Consider the following 20,683-nt stretch of genomic DNA (forward strand, 5'->3'; position numbering starts at 1 on the left):
AAATTTCGATATTTTAGAGATATTGCTTCTTCTATTGCTATACAACTCGAAATAGGAAAGCACTTACAAAATTTGTCGACACACTTATCAAAGAATCAATAGTTTCAATTTTCTACATAATGTAGAAAATTTACCAAATTTCATAATTTCACACTATTGTGTTGAGTACTTTATTTTTACATCACGGTCCTAGTACTAAATACCAGAAGGCACTTGAATTCTCTGCATTTAAAACACATTCTCGAGTACTGAAACTAATTTCACCATACACAACAAGCACGCAAAAACAAAATATCTTCTCCCACCCTTACGGACAATATTTAAATTCCCTCTAAAATTTACAACTTATAAACCATTAAGAACTATCTATATTTTTTTCAAAGCGTTAAATATGAAATTGTTTTAAAAGACATACAAAGCATTCACATGCGCAGATTCATTCAATTGATGAAGGATAGTTTATTGGCTGGTCTAATTTCACGTTTAAAAACACGAATTTAGTTTTTTACCTTAATAGTATCTTGATTACAATTCATTGACGTAAAAGATGCCTGAGCTTCATTTGACAAATGCAAGAATCCTGATACTTTTTTTTTATTTAATAGATTTAGAGGACAAAACGTTTGTAGTGAAAACATTATGTTAGTTTGACATCAGAAATAAAACGCATCGTCACAAGTGTCATGTCACCCAATAGCAAAAAAAAATCAAATATTCGACCCGTTGCTGTTTCAAATCCGAGTTAGAAATGTGTTTCCCTGGTCAGCAAATTTGTGTTAAAAATTTTACCATTGATGCTTTTGTAAGGTTGTGCTATTGGTACATAGGTTTTTGAAAGAGTAGAATGTGCGCTTACCATTTGCCAAATCAATGGATCCAACAGTATCCGTAATAGAGTCTAATGCATCTTCATACTCTCCAGGAAGTTCATTTGAGTCCAGGCATTTATCTGAATTTAACAGCTGTAAAGATCTTTTTAGTTCGTGTACAAGATCTACGCTTAAATTCCTCAGAGCATCCTCCAGCCATATACGTCTTTCAGGATCCATTGGCAATGCCTCTTGACCTTCTGCATCTTCTCTAGCTGTTTCACGGAGGGCAAAATTCAAAAGACCTTGCATGTCGCGAAATGGTGGACGTTCTTGGTTATCCATAGTCCAGATTGATCTAAATTAACACAAAGGAATTGTTGGTTAATGACGAAACAAAAAGTCCACTAAATTAAAGAGAAACTGCTAATCATCTTTTTACCTGCAACCCAATTTTAAGAACTTTCAATTAAAGGATAAGATGTAAAGCAAAAGAAAAATGAAGTGACCCATACAAAAAAAATCAAGTCTCAGGTCAATAGAGATCTTAAGGGATGAACTTAAGATATTCAAAAAGGTCTGATTCTGATACTTGTCTAAATAAAAACATGATCCATGCCATATAAGCAAGTAAGCAAGGGCGCAAGAGTGCAAGAGAATACCCATTCTGATTGTTAAATTTGTGCACAGCAAATTTGTTCTTTTCATATTCTTATTTCTAAAGCTAGAAAAATATCTTCATGGAAGTTTCCTTTCTTTTTCGCCAATAAAATACTGTTAATATACATAATACTAAAGAATATAAATATGCTACCTTTTCAACCACAATATCCCCTGTACCTCATAAAAAATAACATATTATAGTGAATGACTAAGTTTAAGCACCCGGGTTTCACACTTGGACAGAAGAAATATGAACTCTTCAGTTTGTGTTGATACTTTGATAGTTAGAATAAATAACTTTGTCAAATGAAAATTATTCATAATCACAAAACTTTTAGATATAGAGAAAGGGAGATAACGTAGTTCTAAAGCACGCAATGAATAATGCATTCAGTTTTTTAAACCTCAAAACTTCTAAAAACAAATTACATAGCAAAGGAGGATGGTGTTATAGCTTAAAAGTAGTAGGAATTTCATTTTTTAATAATTGAAATATTTTCACAACAAAAATAGTGTGTGGGCCAAAGTCTTGGCTCTCAAAAAGTCCTGTTTTAATCACAGGGAGTTATAACCAAAAATAGGACACAAGAGGACGCATTGAGCTACTGCAGCAAGTACCAGTTGAAGAATACCAATTTGAGGGTTTAGTAATAATTAAGCCTTGCACCCTCCCCCCCTGTTTTCTTCCCAGTAAAAGATTGATATAATCAAGGCCATAACCAAGAAAAGTTTTGGCCAGAGGGGGAGGGAGGTTAAAGGACTTTGGGGTAAGGCCTGGTGGGTTTGGTCCTCCCCAGGAAATTTTTTAAAAGTTAAGCGTCAAATGATGCATTTTTAGGCCGTTTAGAGCTTTAAATTAAACTTTTAAGAGTTTATAGACCAAAAACTATGGTTTGACTCGAGAAATATGATTAAAAATTAAAAGGCTTTTGGAGACATTAGAATATTTTCTTTAATTAACAAAGCATATCTGAGCCTTTGAGCATAATAATTTAAAAGTTGAAAGTTTATATCTTTTAATTTCAAATACAGAAATATTTTCGCTTGTAAATTGGTTGACTGTGAAAATAAATAAACAGCACAAGTAGACTCAAATAGTTTAATGCAACACGTAACTGTATCTTTAGAAAACGATATAACAATAGGACAAAATCTGAATGACAAAATCCGTTCTTATATTCTTTTTTCTAGTGAATTCATCAATCACTTTGTCTGTTGAGATTTTATGGCTTCTGTGAACAGACATGAGAGCTAATCTACTTGGTCTGTCTTGCCCACAAGCGTTTCTCAGATATATTTTCAATTGTCTAAGAGTAGAGAAGGTCCTCTCAGCAGTTGCAGTAGCGACTTTCAAAGAAGCAAATATTTTCAGTAGCTCGAATATTTTCAGTAGCCTCAATGGCACAAGAAAGCTTGTCCTGTTCCATTTTTTCCCAAACCAATTTCCACAACAAGTACTCCCCAGATACTAGCTCTAGATCAACCAGATTTTCATACAGTTTCAACGATTTAACATCTATTGTTTCAGTTGTTGAGGTTGGTATAAAGCACTGAAGTGTTCCTAGAAGGTCTTTGTGGTCGCTGAATCTGCATTTCAGCTGATCTATAAGATCGCCCAGGATCGGAATGGCCAACCAAACTCTAAAATAACTTTCAGGGTCTTTAGTTGAGTAGTTACTTCTATGGAGTTGGCAAGGAGTGAGTCTTGGTAAATGGATTTCTTCAACATCACTTATTAAGGTTTGTGCTGTTTTGAAAATCTCGGACAACCCGACATTGATCTTTCTTTGGATATTTTCAAAATGGCCAAAAATATCTTCAATGTGGTCAGCTGCAGACTTTAGGTCACAATAAGGGGACCGAAGTACTTTGCAGACAGATACTGTAGCTGAGAAACGTTAGCCAACTAACAAAGGCACACTACAAATTCACTAGCAAGCATGGACTTTAAGAACGATGATCTTTTAGAAGATGTCTCAATATAGGACTTTCTAGAGTTTCAACAATAGCCTTAAAGATGTCTTTAAACTTTGGCAAACTGCTGTGATTCTCCACCCATCTGGTTTTGCTCATGGCTGTTAAAGTTGCCCATTTAGAACTAGGAAAGTTCCATTTTATGGAGGATAGCAATACAGCTGTCTTCTTTGAAGATCCTTTAAAAACTTTGCGACAGCTTTTATGGTTCCAATGCAGTTTCTAACACATGGGACACTGCAGGAGTGCCATAATGCCAAACTCAAAGAATGGGAACTACAATAGACAAATAGTGCTTGAGGAAAAGAATTTTTCTCTATTGCCTTATTATTGCCATATCATGGCAGAGCTTCCATCATACCCTTGACCTATCCTGTTCATCATCTCTACTCCTAAGTCTTATAGAGTTGAAAGAATTGTGCTTGCCAGCACCTCCCCCTTCGTGTCGTCAGCCTTAACAAAACATACAAAATCTTCCTTGCAAACAGAAAAAATTAGGTCTTTCTGATTAAGTGTATATTACACAAATTGAGACTTGCCCGTGACTAGTGATATTTGCAATTTTGTCCACAAAAACTGAAAATGCCATAGCTATTAACAGTTGCCCCAATTTCATTCTAAATTAATTCTCCGAAAATATTGATCAACTCATTTTGAACTTTAGGGGTCATGTACAATGCATTCAAATTAGCATTTGAGTAGCTTCCTACGATCTCTACAATTGAATCGCATTCTTAAAAGCGCACGAAAATCATCATCATTTAAAGAAGGCTCTTCATCATTTAATGATATTGGTCCACAGTCATTCGTGCATCTCAATGCTAACTTTTGCTGGCCACAGAGTTTTATTGTGTCTACCATTGACGAAATTTTTTTCTGTTATCTTCCATTTGTTTCTTTCTACGTAAATTCATAATAATCCTTACATCAGTGTTTAAGTCCCATTTTGTTTTCAAAAACTTGTTACCAATCAGCGTGAAACCTTTGTGGAGGTATGTGACTTGTGGTTTTTAAACAGTTCCAGAGCGCCCTTCCATTTTGTGAATGGCTCTTTCACAGGGGATTTTAATGTTTGATTATATCTTTTGTCTACACATTTTTTAGAGAATAAAACACAATATTTACAAAAAGCACCATCACTTTGAGTATATATTAGCCATGGGAAACGAGTCAACAACTGTCTTTGAAGAATATGAACTAGCAATTTGTACAAACGATTTAAACTAATAAACAAACACAAACTAACAAACTGAACTGAACGGTGAAACACCAACAAAATTATGATGGCTTTGCTTTGATGGACAGAGACAGGAAAGCAGTGTTGCCAGAGGGTTTAAAAAATACGCAAGACTCCTTGAAAAACACGCCAAAAATACGCCAGAACCTTTGACAGGCCCGCTAGGTATAGTTGGATTAATTTTAGGCTAATTTTCATTTTTTTTCGGCTTTTGATTCTTGTCTGCTTCTTAAGAAACCATACCCTGAACCTTTATGCCATGCACAGAAAAACAACGTAAGGCCTGGCACAACTTTGAAGCACATATGGCGCTCCAAGGACGAAGACTAGGCTTCATTAAGTGGACAACCACTCAAGCAACCTTTTGTTTAAATTTAGAGTTATTTACTCCTAGTCAAAAGCTGGTTCACGATACCAAACAGCACCCACCTGAAGACAAATAAGGCCTAGTCTAGCAATATATCTCAGAACTAGGGGGAGGGTTATACTGGATGTGACTCTGAGCTCCCAACAATTAGAAGCTTTCTATGAAGTAAGTTTTTTGTGTGTGTTCAGTTAGGACGAGAAGTCTTCCATAAAATTACCAAATTTGGCAATACCAACCACAGGCACAAATAAAAGAACATAATGGTCACAACATACACACAAAAAAAATGTATCAATACTTACCTCTATTTTATACAAAAACATAATAGGGTGGCCTATGTAGAATCATAGGAATAAAACCAGAAAAAAAAAGAAATATACATTCTTTTTCCCCATTCAATATTCCCAAATATGTTTTACACAATTTCCAAGTTGTGTTAGCTTGATTAACAATATATAAGTTATTTTCAAACTTTCCCCACCCATGATACCACTACTTGCAGCATGGCTATATATGAAAATTTAGTGATTTTTTTTATTAAGCCATTACTTTTTTGTGCCTATTTCTTTTTGTAACAGATGGCTATATAGCCTAGGCCTATATGGCCTCTAGCCCATTCTCCTAAATCCCACTGAAAATTAATGAAGGTATTAGCTGATTCTGTATTTCAGACACTTTTCCTTTAGCTAGCTATATTTTTTGATACAATAGTCCCAATGATTTCAGTAAAACTTTAAGCCACAGCCCCACCAGAAATTTTTTCCCATTTAAGAACCACAAATTAAAAGTCTATAAAACTGTAAAAATCAGAATTTAGAAAAGGCATTAGGCTCAAAACTCTTTCCTTCTGCTCCATTTGAACTACAGATCAATTTTGAAAGTTTCTCTTTAATACCATGAAGAATTTCTAAGATCATCAAAGGTAAGTGCCATTTGGAGAGAAACAGGGTAGGAATACTTAATTGTCAAAATCAAGAAATGATTTTCTTATAGTCTTACAAGGGGAAAATGATATTAATAAATGTTAAATTCCTTTGTCTGGTTTTTAAAATATATAGTAATACAATTATTATGAAAGAAAAGAAATATGCTGATATTTTTGGATATTAAAATTATTACAGCTCTGTTTCATGACAAAGAGTAAATGGATTCAAATGAGGAAAATAGTTTGTTTTAGATAAAGTATTTCATGCCAAAAATACACCAGTTCAATTAAAATATTGCCATATTTATGCCTGGTCAGGATAATACAGAATTTATACCTGACGGGATGATTCTAAAACTTCCGCCAGTCACCATCAAAATACAACAATTTGGCAGGAAATAAGCCAATATGGCAACTGTGCAGGAATATGACACTAGGGATAGGGTAGTGCTGGTGGGAGAAAGAGAGAGTAGTCATCTTGCTGTATGAAATAATTAAGTGCAACTATTACAAAAAAAACAAGCGTACGATCCTACAGCCATGCACCCCCTCCTCCCCCCAAAAACCAATAAACATTCCAATTAAAGCAGGCACTCCTTTACTTGCTATTGGCACCCATGCTATTCCCCCTAAAGAATATGAGATAGCCTATGCAATGAAGAACAAAAAAAGAAGGAAAATAATAAGCAAATAACAGAATGTTGGCTGAAGTGTGAAAGTTTCCCTTAAAGCTGGTTTGCAAACATGGATTCTAATGTTTAGCAATATATGGGCCTTTGAGGTTGTTCCACCCCAGTGAAACTGTTTTAACAAAGTGTTGCATTACTGCAGAATAATTTATTGTGGAATAACATGGCTGTGATCCAAGCCAATCCTATGCAGATCTAACTTTCATCTCCCAAATTATGCTAAGAGAGGCAAATAAAAAGAGACAGAAGTGTTTGATAATCATAAACTTCAAGCAGGCTATAGACTGAAAAATCTTCATAGACAAGGATATTTCTAAATAACCAATGCAACCATAGATGTAATGAGAAGCATATAGGTGAGCAACAGTCAGTCAAGGTACTTCAGAATCACCCCTTGACTGGAGTGCAGCAGTGAGAATGTTGAGAATACTCTCCAGTTTTAACAAATCTGGGAGGCAGAACAGAGAGTACTGGAGCCATAGACAAAGAAATTTACACTTGTATAAGCCATGCTTGTCAAACTTGGAAATATTGGGTATTCTTAAAAAAAAAATTTAATAGCCTAAGAATTCCTTAACACTTTTAGTAAACTAGGCAACTTTTTCATTTTATATTACTAGACTTGTATAGTAACTAGTCTAGAGCAGGGAAAAAAATATGCCCACAGAAAATTTTGCTGATGCTCATCATCAAGTTTAGTCTTACCCATCAAAAGTTACGAGCCTGAGAAAATTTGCGTTATTTTAGAAAATAGGGGGAAACACCCCCTAAAAGTCATAGAAACTTAACGAAAATCACACCATCAGATTCAGCGTATCAGAGAACCCTACTGTAAAAGCTTCAAGCTCATATCTACAAAAATACGGAATTTTATATTTTTTGCCAGAAGGCAGATCATGGATGTGTGTTTATTTGTTTGTTTGTTTTTTTTTCCCAGGGGTGATCATATCGACCCAGTTGTCCTATAATGTTGCGAGAGGGCTCATTCTAACGGAAACGAAAAGTTCTAGTTCCCTTTTTAAGTGACCAAAAAAATTGGAGGGCACCTAGGCCCCCTCCCACACTAATCATTTTCCCAAAGTCAACGGATCAAAATTCTGAGATAGCCATTTTATTCAGCGTAGTCGAAAAACCTTATAACTATGTCTTTGGGGACGACTTACTCCCCCACAGTCCCCATGGGAGGGTTACAAGTTCAAAACTTTGACCAGTGCTTACATACAGCAATGGTTATTGGGAAGTGTACAGGCGTTTTCAGGAGGATTTTTTGGTTGGAGGCAGGGGTTGAGAAGAGGGGGAACTTTCCATTGAGGAATTTATCACGGGGGAAGAAAATTTCCATGAAGGGAGCGCAGTATTTACTAGCATTACTTAAAAAAAACAATAAAAAATAAATATGAAAACTTTTTTTTTCAGCTACTTCAACTACTTATTTTATATTTCAACTACTTATAATTTCAACTACTTATTCTGCAGCTTTTGTGATTCAGGGGTCATTCTTACTGAATTGGGACAAAATTTAAGCTTTAGTGTAAAGACCGAGGTACTGATGAGGGGGCGAACCCCCTCATATATGTAATAAAAACATGATAATACAAAAGTTCTTTATGTAAGCTAATTTATAAGTTATGTATATCTTTTACTTATAAAAAGATTTGTAAAAAATTAAAAGTTCTAGTTGCCTTTTTAATTAACCGAAAATCAGAGGGCAACTAGGCTTCCTCCCCTGCTCTTTTTTCCTCAAAATCATTGGATCAAAATTATGAGAAAGCCATTTAGCCAAAAAAAATAAATATATAAATTTCGTTTTAATTATTCCTCTGCAGAGAGCTAAAATCAAAACATGTGTTGATTCAAAAACGTTCAGAAATTAAATAAAAAAACAGAAAGTAAGTAGCAACATTAAAACTTAAAACGAACAGAAATTACTCTGTACATGAAAGGGGCTTTTCCTTCTCAACGCCCCGCTCTTTATGCTAAAGTTTGACTCTTTCTCTCAACTCTTCTTTTTAAAACAGTATAAACTTTGGTGTAAAGAGCGGGGCGTTGATGAGGAAGCAGCCCCTTTCATATACGAAGTAATTTCTGTTCGTTTTAAGTTTTAATGTCGCTACTTACTTTCATTTAAAAAAAAACTTGTTTTTTTTTATTTAATACACACCAGAACTTTACATTAGACATACTTTAAAATAGACTCCCCTGTAAGGCTCATGGCCAGGAAGAAACAGGGGAAAAATGAAAAAATAAAAGAGATGTACCAAAAAAAACCCTAATTTATATTTAAGAAATATCCAAAAAATTAATATTAATAAATACAAATCTATAGTCAAAGCTTCCTTTGCAACTCCTGCCAAGGACACACTATCATTTGTCTGAGTCTCATTTACTGGGTCCAATAAAGTTGTTCTCTCATTTGCCAATGTTAGTATCAAGCCAATTTTAACAACAGTACAAAGTATGAAGGGATTGCACTCACACTCAAAACAGGATTGCTCCCAAAAAGCAATTTAATTCACTCTATTAAAGCAAAACATACTTTTTAAAGAAGATCAATTTTATTGTAGTGAGGCAATTCAAGCAAATTATGAAACTATTCAGCAAAAATTACTGCAAAAAAGAGACTACATTCTAGTAAACAAAAATAGTTGGCTAAACTCAATTAACCCCAGAAAGAGATTCATTGTGAAGTTTTACACTTCAATACTCATGACCAATAATATAGACTCAAAATCTCTAGGACTTTTAATTTTTTAAGGTAGTATCTTTGAATGTTGCTGTCTGGTTTATTGATAACCATTTGAGCTTGCCCTATCTGTTTCTTGGTTGCTCATTCAGTTACTCCATATCATTCTTGGGTGAGGACAGGATAGCAAGTACTATCTGGACCTTTGATTTAGCAATATTAATTATGTATATACTACTACTAATAACAACTGACCACAGCACCAAACCACCCAAGGCTAACACAGCTACATATGCTTCTTGTCCATTGTAATCTATTCAAAGTCTCCCTTGTAGAACCATCCTAAGAAATTCCTATTTCTCTTGAATCTTTCCTTACAACTTCCTACCATGCCAACTGAGGACAATCTGCTTTCCATTTAGCCCAAGATGGACAGCCAAAAAAGAACAATCTTTAGCAATCTGTCATCCTTCATCTACACAACATGCCCTGGTCATTTCAACCTTTCTCTCCTTACACCTCTAGAGAGTGGGACTGAACCACACTTTTTATACAGCCTGTTTTTTGAAATATGGTCAGTCAGACAGGCCCAAAACAACCTGTAGGCAATGTCTCTGGAAAACATCTAGCAAATTTTCCTGCATTTTGGAGTGCCCATGCTTCAGAACTATATTTGACCACTGTCATTGCTGTAGCTTCCAATATTAAAACCTTTAAAATTTCATTCCTTTTGCTCAGACTTTTATCTAGGATACTTAAATTAATAGCATAATTAAAATTAAGGCGAAATTTACTTTCCCATTTGATTCCCTCTTCTCTCATTGCCTTTCCTGTGTTCCTTAAGACAAAATTGATTAAAATAATTCAAATAAGTGGGGATAGAACACAACCTTGCTTACCTCCTGATTTAATACAAAACTAGCTATTAACCTCATTTCCTACCTTAACTGCAGCAGTGTTATTCTTGTCTATTCCACTAATCACTTTAATGTATTTGTCTGGTATACTATACAAGAATAAAACCTTTGCTAAAGCACTTCAATCAGCTGAATCAAATACTTGCTCTTAGTCTATAAAACTGAGGACTATAGGTCAAGATTGTCAAGATTTTGAAAAAAATTAGTTTATAGCCTTAATTTTTGAAAAAAAACATCTGCATGATGATATATTACATAAATTTAAAGAGCATAATTACATCATTCCCTCCCCCCAGCACTGGTCATATTGTTTTTAATGTCTATAGTACATTTAAAATTACACAATATGACAGACTGCTCTGATTAGCTAAAGGAAAAGGAACAGGAACAGAAGAAAAAACAGCAAAAATCAAATTGAATTGTAAACAAAAATGTTATACAGTGAAATTTGTGGTTACAAGACAAAGCAACATTACAAAAGAGTGAAGGAATATGTTAGTTTAGTATTTGTGGGTCTGTGCTTGATAAGCAGGAAGGAAGAATTATTATTTAGTATCTATGAAATGAGCAAAATTACAAAAGATGACAAATGTCTCTGAGCAACTAAAGAAAAAGATGAGAGTCTGTTGCTCTCATATTGAGTTGTAAACTTGATTTTGGTTAAACTTGACCTTTCAAGACTTTTTTCTAATATTGCTGAAAGAGGGAAGCACACACACTCTTCAGGGGATGTAAGTTTGTCACAATCTTGTGGGGGGGAGGTTGGTTTGGCACTGGTTTTCCAAAATCAATTGGAAATGATAGTAAGAACTAAAAAAAAAGTTGTTTGGTAGCCTACCATAAGGCTACTAGGCTATTTAGTACATTAAGTGCTACATAAGGGTAACTCATAGGACTAAAAACATAGATTTATTCTAAAAACTGATTTGTTTCTGTTGATGCTTAAATTATATGAGTTCACCTTAGTTTGATATTCTCTTGTAGCCTATCTTGTACTTTTGTTAGCTTTACAGAATCTGTAATTGCTTTTCTTGGTTTCTGCATAGTATGAAGTAAGAATTGTTTATTTAATAGGCCTATGTTTTATTCTCAATAGCCCTAATCATAAGCTAATGCCAACCTGTTTAATATAGAAGCTACAATACATGACTAGATAAATGTAATAGAAAAATAATCAAGGATATATATGGAGCCTTTGGGAAAGGTAGGGGGTTGCCTTTGCAAGTGATTTAATAACCTGGTTATATGGAAAGAGATTAAGTAGGCTATCAAAAAAGAATCAAGTAGTTTGTTTACCCTGTCCCTATGTCAATTATTGAACCTTGGAGATCCTTATTCTAAAATAGTCCTTTTACTGGAAATGGAGACTAATTATACTGATTTGGAGTCAAAACTGATAGCTAGCCCATGGCCTATTAGCGTTGGCATAGGCTATTCAGGAACAGGTCGAACTTAATTTACAGCAGGCCTAGACAAATATCTGATTTGGTCAAGTTATTTACAACTAATTATTTGCTCAAAATCTAAGACAATATGAAGCTATAAATGCGGAAAACACATCTAAATTGCAATAGGCCAACTTAAACTACCTATCTGATTCTGCAGCAGCAGCAGATTTCGGACCTTTCTTGACTGCAGATGTCACTTAGGTCCTCATTCAGTGGTGCCTTTCTGAATCTGTCAAACAAGGTAACGAATATTTAAATGGTATTGAATAGGCTTGCCAGCGAAGTCAATAATCAGTATTTTATTTTACCCGTGGTTCCTACTAATACAGTTTCAGGTAAAAACAGCGGCTTTTATCTAATCTGTGAAATTCCCTCTGAAAAATCATCAGGTTCCCACTGATGAATTTTTCCATATCTTGCTGCAAGCTTATGCGTCACAACGGTTCAATGGCTGCGTTAAAATTTTTCAACTGAGCCATTGAAAATTGCATTCCTTATTCTGAATTGAAAACTTTGTAGAACCGAAAATTGTAAGTAACTAAGAAACTAATCATCTTAATCCGAAGTTTTCCATTCTTGTTAATGTATAAACAGTATAAATAAGTATAAACAACATTTAGCCCTTTACAGGTTTACCCTTTAAATATTTTGTGACCTATAGAAATTGGTTTAGCCTACTCCTTTTCTTTTCTTTGTGCCTTTCTTTTCATATATCTCAAGATATTTTTTTTGCGGTTCAGTGGCTGCAGCGAGCCATTTCTGTGTGAAAATTTTTGTGATATCTGACACCTGCAGACCTGCTGTTCGAGAGCTATTCTGTGTAAAAAAAAATCGCACCAATGGGAACCAAAGATTTTTTTACAAGTTTATGTGTCACAACGGTTCTACTAAGCCATTGAAAATTGCTTCCTTAACTCTGAATTAAAAGTTTTGTAGAAGAATAAATTGCAAGTAACCGTGGAACTAAATAGGTTAGTCAGAATTATTCCACCAATATTTGACAAACTACATTAGGCTCATGTCCTTTTAATACGCGATTCCAAGGAAAGTAGTCCCAGGAACATAACTATTGGAAATAAGAACTATGTTTGAAATAAATGCTTGAAATAAATTTAAATAATTTTTCATGCGTAAACCAACCATAATTCATCATAAATGAAACAATCAGACCCAAAATGAATAGAAATTAAGATAAGTAATGGAGTCAAAATCGAAACGAGCAGAAACTTAAATGAGAAGAGATGATGTCCCCATGGCTTTTATAGATCGTAACGTAATTTAATTTTTACTGAAAACAACATCCACTCAATCCCAAAACATCTAGCAATGCCCATTGAGTCAACATTCACTTTCCCTAAAATTTTCATCTTAATATCCTCAGCTTTAATTTTAGCAGTGGTAGTAGTAGCAGTAGCAGTAGTAAAAGTAGCAGTAGCAGTAGCAGTAGTAATAGCGGTGGTAGTATTAGCCCACAAATATTTCCTTTTGGTTAGTTCAATATCCCCACAAAAATTATAATCCTTGTATCCCTCCAAGCTGCGATTTAAGGTAATTTAAGGTAACAAGTTCTGTAAGTTTCAGCTTCTTACTCCAAGCTGTTCTTAAGAAGTAATTGATATAAACTCTTGAAAAACTGAATATACTCAGTATTTTTGTGATTTGGTTTAACTTCCTCCTCAATATTTCCTAAAATTTTTACCTTCATACCCTTGGCCTAGTCATATTAGTAGTTGTAGGAGTATTAGTAGTAGCAGTAATACTAGTATTAGTATTGGCAGTAGTAGTAACAGCTGTAGCAGTAGGGCTACTAGCAGAAGTGGTTTTTAGATATTGCCTATATGTCAGCTGAACATCCCTCTCATATTGCTTTGGATGTTTCAATATAATACTCTAAGCCCTTGTTAAGATATTGGCGAATTGCCCCTTTGACAGCCTGTATGTACAAATTTTCAAAGTAAATCATTTTTTAATAATTTATAGTATTATTTGTCAGTGTTTGTTGTAGTCGTTATTTTCATTGATTTGTATGTGTGTATTATGTTGTCAGTATTGTCATAACTTCTATTTATAATGTTTATTGCGACAAGCATGAAAGCTTACCGTATTTGGTATTAATAAATAAATAAATAAATAAATAATAATAGTTGTAGAAGGGCCAGTACTAGTGGTAGTTGTATTAGAAGCAGAAAGAGTAGCACTAGTAGTAGTTGAATAGGAAGGAATAGGAGAAGTACTAGTAGTAGTTGTAATGGTAGCTTTCTTATTCAAACGGGCATATGTTTTAGCTAAAATGGATGGTGGAAGAAAACTGTTTGTCAATAATGTAATTTTAATTTGATCAGTCGAAAGAAGAAAACGAAGTTCAATTTCAGAATTTGTCAGCATTTGGTAGTTCCTTTCAGAGCACACAGCAACAGCAACGCTTAAAGAAATTTATAATAAAAGTTCTTGTGATATTTACCCAGATTTATCAGCAGTCAGTTGAACCAATCTTATACCAAATCATCTTCTAGACAACACTATAGTGTTTTTTTGTGGATGGTGAAGTCCTCCCTTTGAAAGAGTGGCAGACAGTCTGGTTTTATATTATCAATTTTTCCCTTCTTCTTTTTGATTGTATTAAAGCTTATTCCAATAGGCAATGCATAGAACACCACCTAAAAAAATCCCCCCTGACCCTACCCCAAGTACCACTGAAAACATTCAACCCCTTGGCTGGTCAAGTCAACTTTCTCAAAGCTCACATGAGGGGTCATTGAATAATACAATGGTGGAAGTCGGGGCGTATGTCACAATACAGGATGAGACTGAAAATGAATTTCAAGAGGTCCTATCAAGAAACTCAAAAAAAAGGAAAAAGATTTCACCAATCAAAAATAATACCCCTTCCCATAATCCAACATTCCCCTCACAAAACCTTGGAATTTACTTAAAAATCACTCCAGATACCCCCTTTGAGATAAAAAAGATAGCTTTTTTGAGGGTTGCAATCTTTAAAATGTTAAAATCAATGTTTTCATTAAACATTAACCGTGATGGATCTCTGCTAATAGCCCTTCAAGATTCTAAATCAGCAGACATATTACAGAATTCAAAATCTCTTCTTAACATACCAATAAAATCTGTTCTCTGGTCCCCAAACCAAAACCCAACCAAAATAGTAGTGTATAACATCCCTCCAGAAATTCCTATTCAGGATCTAAAAGAAGGACTCTCTGACAGAACTGGTAACCCAATCCCAGTAGCTGATGTAACCCAATTGGGTAAACCAGATGCCAATGGCCAAAAGTTAAGCAAGTCTTTCTTATTCACACTAAGAGAAGAAAATAATAACCTGGATCAGATATTCCTATTTGGACAAAGGAAACCCCACAAGCCCTACAAGCCAAAACCTATCCAATGCCAAAAATGTCTAAGACTAGGACACACAAAAAACACATGCAGTGAAACATTACATGAATGCAATTCTTGTAAAAACTCCCACCCCACTGGAATGATAAATTGTAAAAACAATCAGCCAAAATGTATCAACTGCAATGGTCCCCACGATTCTACTAATAAAACTTTATGCCCTGTATATAAAAAACGAGCACTAACACTCCAAATAACAACAGAAAAAAACATACCTTACCCTTTTGCAGCAATGGAAGCAAATGCAGCTCAATCACACCTGACCAAAAACTTTATGAAACCACCCAACCCTCTCACCCACAGACCAACCATTCTACCAAAAGCATCAAGCACCCCCAATAAGACTCCTTCCTCAAAGCAACCAAGCTCACATTCCTATAAGAGAGGTTCACCCTGGACAAACCTTCCAGCCTCTACAAGTAATGATAGAATATCAGAATGGCCACCTCTCCCGAGTAGAAATGAATCAGAAGTATTAACGGGTATTAATCAAATTATCAACAAAAAGCCAGATGAATATCCAAATGAATTAACACCTAACATGTGCCTATTTATACTAAATTCTAATGCAGTACAGTCAATGAACCTAAAACAACCACAAAAAGCAAAAATAATAAGCGAATTGGCAAAGTTGTACCTACCCAATCACATGCATATCCAAGCAAAAAAAGATCTTGCTCTGCTCCTAGCAAAGCTAAAGATTGATACACAGCAAAATGAAAATTAAAACAACAAAGCAGCATATTTCAATACTTCAGTGGAATGTAAGATCACTTTCAGAAAATAAGTTAAATGAACTTTTATCTTTTATGAATAAAAATCCCATTGATATTGCTTGCCTTCAAGAAACCCATTTGACTAATAACCAACAAACAAAGTTTCCAGGATATACTATCCTGAGAAAGGATAGGTCTTCTCAGAGAAAAGGAGGTGGCGTAGCTATAATTTTAAATAATAATATTAAATTTTGCGGTATTAATTTCCCAGATTTTTCAAATGATGTTGATGTTATTGGCATCAATGTTTGGATAAATAATACAAAAATATACATATTAAGTCTTTATAACCCCAATGGCCAGACTACAGATGCCATGGATTTTTTCACTTATATTACTAATTCTAATATGCTAAAAAACATAATCATCTGCGGGGATTTTAATGCCCACAGTCTTCTGTGGGGGGATAAGCCAGCAAATAAAGCTGGTAAGCTCATTGAAAGATTGATTTCAAATAATGCCGATTTAGCAATTGCTACCCCTCCTAATCTAAATACATATTTTAACCCCAAAAGTGGTAAATTTTCAACTATTGACCTACAAATTGTTTCAATAAATATACTAAATAAAATTTATATTAAGAAAATTGAAAATCTATGCACTGACCATTTTGCAATAGTATCCTCTTTAAATGAACCAGCCAACATTCTCCCACATATCCCTAAATATGTCAACACCAAAGCAAATTGGACCATGTTTAGAAATAAGCTTAATGAAGAAGTCCTAAGTTTAACCCAGAAATCTCATACCTCAGTTGTAACTGCTGACACGTGTGCTGAAGCTATGACATCAATATTAACAAATGCAGCTAATCAAGCTATCCCCAGAACTTCACCTAGGAAGACCATCCCTAAACACACCCCTAAAGCATGGTGGACAAAAGATTGCCAAATTATGTGGAGAATAAAAAATGCAACTAGGAGAGCATACCTAAGAAAACCATCCCCTGACACATATTTAAGTAAATTACAAGCAGAGGCTAACCTCAAGAGAACAATAACTAATGCCAAATATAATTTTTGGAATAATTTTGCAAATAATCTTTCCAGAGAAACATCTGAGCCAAGAATACATAGACTTATAAGCAAAATCTGTGGGAAAAAAACATCCTCCAACCCTCTTATGTATGAACTAATACATGAGAATTCCCACTATGATAACGACACCGATAAGACAAAATTATTTGCCTCCCTTTTCTCAAAAAAGCTAACATCAAAAAATCAAAATATCACCACACAAATCATGACAAATCCTATTTACCAGCCCTGACCAGGTTCAGAATATATAAACCATCCCTTCTCAATACATGAATTGAATAATGCAATTCAGCATATCAAGGCCAATGCTACAAGTAGCTATGATAATATACACCCTATATGGATAAAGAATCTTTCCCCTTTGTACAAACAGGAGCTCCTAAATTGCTATAACCATGTATGGGCTACCTCCACATTCCCTAATATCTGGAAATGTTCATCTCTCATACCAATTTTAAAGAAAAACAAACCTAAACATGACCCTCAGTCATATAGACCCATAATGATTACCCCAGTGCTGGGAAAATTAATGGAGAAAATGATTTACCATCGGCTGCTCTGGTTTGTTGAGAAGAATAATCTGATACCTCATACTCAAACTGGCTTCAGGAAACACCACTCATCAACAGATGCTTTCATAGTGTTAACAAATGCAATAAATGAATCCCTATCAAAAAATAATGCCTTAACTGCTGCATTCCTAGATTTTGAAGGAGCTTATGATAATGTTGACCACCAGATTCTATTAGTTAAACTTACAAACCTTGGACTACCCCCCAAACTTGTATCCTTCATAAAATCCTTTATAGAAAACCGAAGTTTCATTGTTTGTGTAGGTTCAGCCTCTTCACCCAAAACTTCAATAACCAAAGGCCTTCCACAGGGTGCAGTCCTGAGCTGCCTCCTATTTTCACTTTTTCTGTGGGACATGAACCTCCCACATACCAATCTACAGTACGCTGACGATCTGGTATTATGGGCAACTGGCAATACCTTCGAGATTACGCATTCAAAGTTGCAAAATGCACTTTTCCAATTTGAAAAGTTCTCCCAAAAGTCCATTTTACCTACTGCACCCACAAAGTCAAAAATTATCCAATTCCACCATAAGCGAAATCATTATGATGCTAGGCTAACATTAAATGGAATACTTATCCCAGAGGACAATCAAATTAATTACCTAATTAAGTACCTTACAAAAATTGAAGCCAATGATTCTCATACCCTGCATAACTGGTTAAGAAATCCATCTATGTTTAGAGGCGTTGCAAATGAATATGCAAATATCCAGAAGAAGTTCCCAGTGCCAGTAAAATCTATTGCACCCACATTCCCCCAAACCTCCCCTTGGAGTTGGTCAACCCCCATAATAAAGACTGACTTCTCAAAGTGGACCAAAGAACTTACCCCCATTTCTTTTATTCAGAAAAATTTGCCGAACTAAATAATGTTGCTTATAAAAACTATTTCCAAATTTTTGTAGATGGGTCCAAAATGAATGAGAAAGTGGCAAGCGGAGCTTTCTTCCCAACCCATAATATCGCTTTAGGAGAGAGATTACAAGATAATTCATCTGTAATGTCTGCCGAGCTAAATGCCATAATCATGGCACTAGATTTCCTCATGGTTAATGAATATATGAAAGTTAATATTAAAAATACTATAATATATTCTGATTCTTTGTCAAGCCTAGAGCTTCTTTCGTCAGCTTCTCAAAATAAGATGGATATTGACACATTTCTTTGTCTTAGGATTATTGATATTTTTGCTTCAAAAGGTATTTTAACTCATATACAGTATATTCCAAGCCACTCAGGTATAATAGGTAACCATAAGGCAGATGAAATAGCCAAAAATGCTTTAAATATTGACCAGCCAAGTGGGAGACCAATCCCCATTAGAGATATTTACCGCTGGAGATTTACAGAGGTACTGATAATTAATAAGAATCCTACCCCATCACCTTTCCCAAGTAAGCACCTTTCCAAGATTTATCATAGGATTCGGTCAGGTTCAAATGGGCTAAATTTTCAGGCATTTTCATATCAGATTCCTAATTCAAGTGGCGAAGTTCCCTCGTCCTCCCTTTGCAGGTCATGTAATCTTAAGAATGAAACAATAGATCACTGCCTATTTGAATGTAATATGCTGACGTCTGCACAGTATACCCTGCGACGTAAAATGGTAGAATGCTTCAAACACCACAAAATTCCACTAACAGCCAAGAGTCTTGCTGACCATACTCTCCCGCAGAGCACAGAGATCAATATATACTCTCTTATAATTCAACTGCTGGTATCAAAAGATATACTTCAAGAAATCTGAGCAGATACAAATCATACAAGACAAACCAGCTCCATAGCTCTGTCGATCTCACAGAGTGAGCCAAAAGGAAAAGGGCTAAATAGTATCAACTGAAAAGCCCGTCTGCTGAATAAGAAGAAGAAGAATTCTCAAGAGTGGTAAAAGATCAAGGGTGTGTTCCAGCTGACGGTTTTTCAGTAACTGCAGTAACTGCGCGGTAACTGCCCATTTCTAACTGCGGTAGAGCCAGTGGGAACGGCACAGTAAGCTGACTAGCAGTAGCGTCATTTTCGAATTAAATGCAGTTGTTTAAATTTAAGGGACAGTTTAATGCTGATTAGTATAATTTTTTTTATTCCTTCTGTTTCATAGCATTTAGAGAGGTTCTAAGCCAACCATGGGCATTTGGCTGTCACAAATGATTTTGCTCAAATGAGCTGGTGAAAAATAAATAGATCATATACTTTTTCTCTTTTTTTATTATTTGAAGACTAGAATATCACATAACTAAGCATTCAAATAGCTTGATTGTATCTTAAGCATATACAATCCCTGATGGAGTTTTGTTGATACCTGTCTTAAATTGATTTGTCTAAATAAAATGGGCCTATAGCATTTACAGGATAGTAGTGGGACAACTATAGCAAGTTTTTTTTCAATATTCTACTTTTTTAAAAATAATTATTATTCTCTGGTCAAATTTGTTTTCCTTGCTAAGTGGTAGGCACTCTGGACTGGAATGCTTTGTCCAAGGGGTACAGGTTTAATTCCTGGAATTGTCAGTTTATTTTGTTTTGGATAGGGGTTGGTGATACGACTAACCTCAGCTAGAATTGGCCTAACTTTAAATGAGTACAGATGGAAATCTAGGGACAGTAAGAAGGAAGGGCATGCAAGAGCATAGGCTAACTGGTCCCTAGCTTCCTATTGCACTACCTGGCTAAAGGACCACCAGGTCCTTTACTGGCCTACTGACTTAGCCATAGAAACTTTCTTTCAAACCCACTAAATATAAGTAAAAATGAAGAATACCAGCATGATGGTCCTTCTATTTCCCTGAAATGTGATGTATGGACAAGAGTGTGGGTCATGAGAGATAGCTTGTGAATGTAATTGGGGTGAATGTTCTGCAAGATTTAAAAAATTTATGACTGTTGCTCAGGTTGGCAACTGAACACAGAAGTATAATTTTGTTATTTGTTTTTCTTTGTGACTATCATGCTTATTTAATGTCCAGTATTTTAAATTTAATCTTCTTTAATTTGTCTTTAATTGCCATGGCCCTAGGGCTTAAATACAATAAAACCTACTTATATCCATTGATTTTCTTTAAATAGATAGTAGCTCTATGTTTCCTAGCTTCAGTAAATTTAAATGTAATTGTGAGACCAGGGATTACAAAGTAGGTGAAAACTTGCAAATGAGCCTCTGGTATCAATAAAA

General features: G+C 34.9%; 1 protein-coding gene across 1 annotated transcript in view; it reads right to left on the reverse strand.

Moving 5' to 3' along the window:
- The window catches only part of LOC136025233 (hsp70-binding protein 1-like), a gene marked incomplete in the record, with an annotated part of 19,112 nt that extends 7,365 nt beyond the window's left edge, over positions 1–11,747 (reverse strand). The window contains 2 exon segments of the mRNA XM_065701070.1: positions 857–1,167; positions 11,561–11,747. Coding sequence (XP_065557142.1) covers positions 857–1,154 — 298 coding nt within the window.
- Between the last annotated feature and the right edge of the window lie 8,936 nt (positions 11,748–20,683).

The sequence above is a fragment of the Artemia franciscana genome, chromosome 3 (genome assembly GCF_032884065.1).
Source record: "Artemia franciscana chromosome 3, ASM3288406v1, whole genome shotgun sequence".
Classification (NCBI taxonomy): Eukaryota; Metazoa; Arthropoda; class Branchiopoda; order Anostraca; family Artemiidae; genus Artemia; species Artemia franciscana.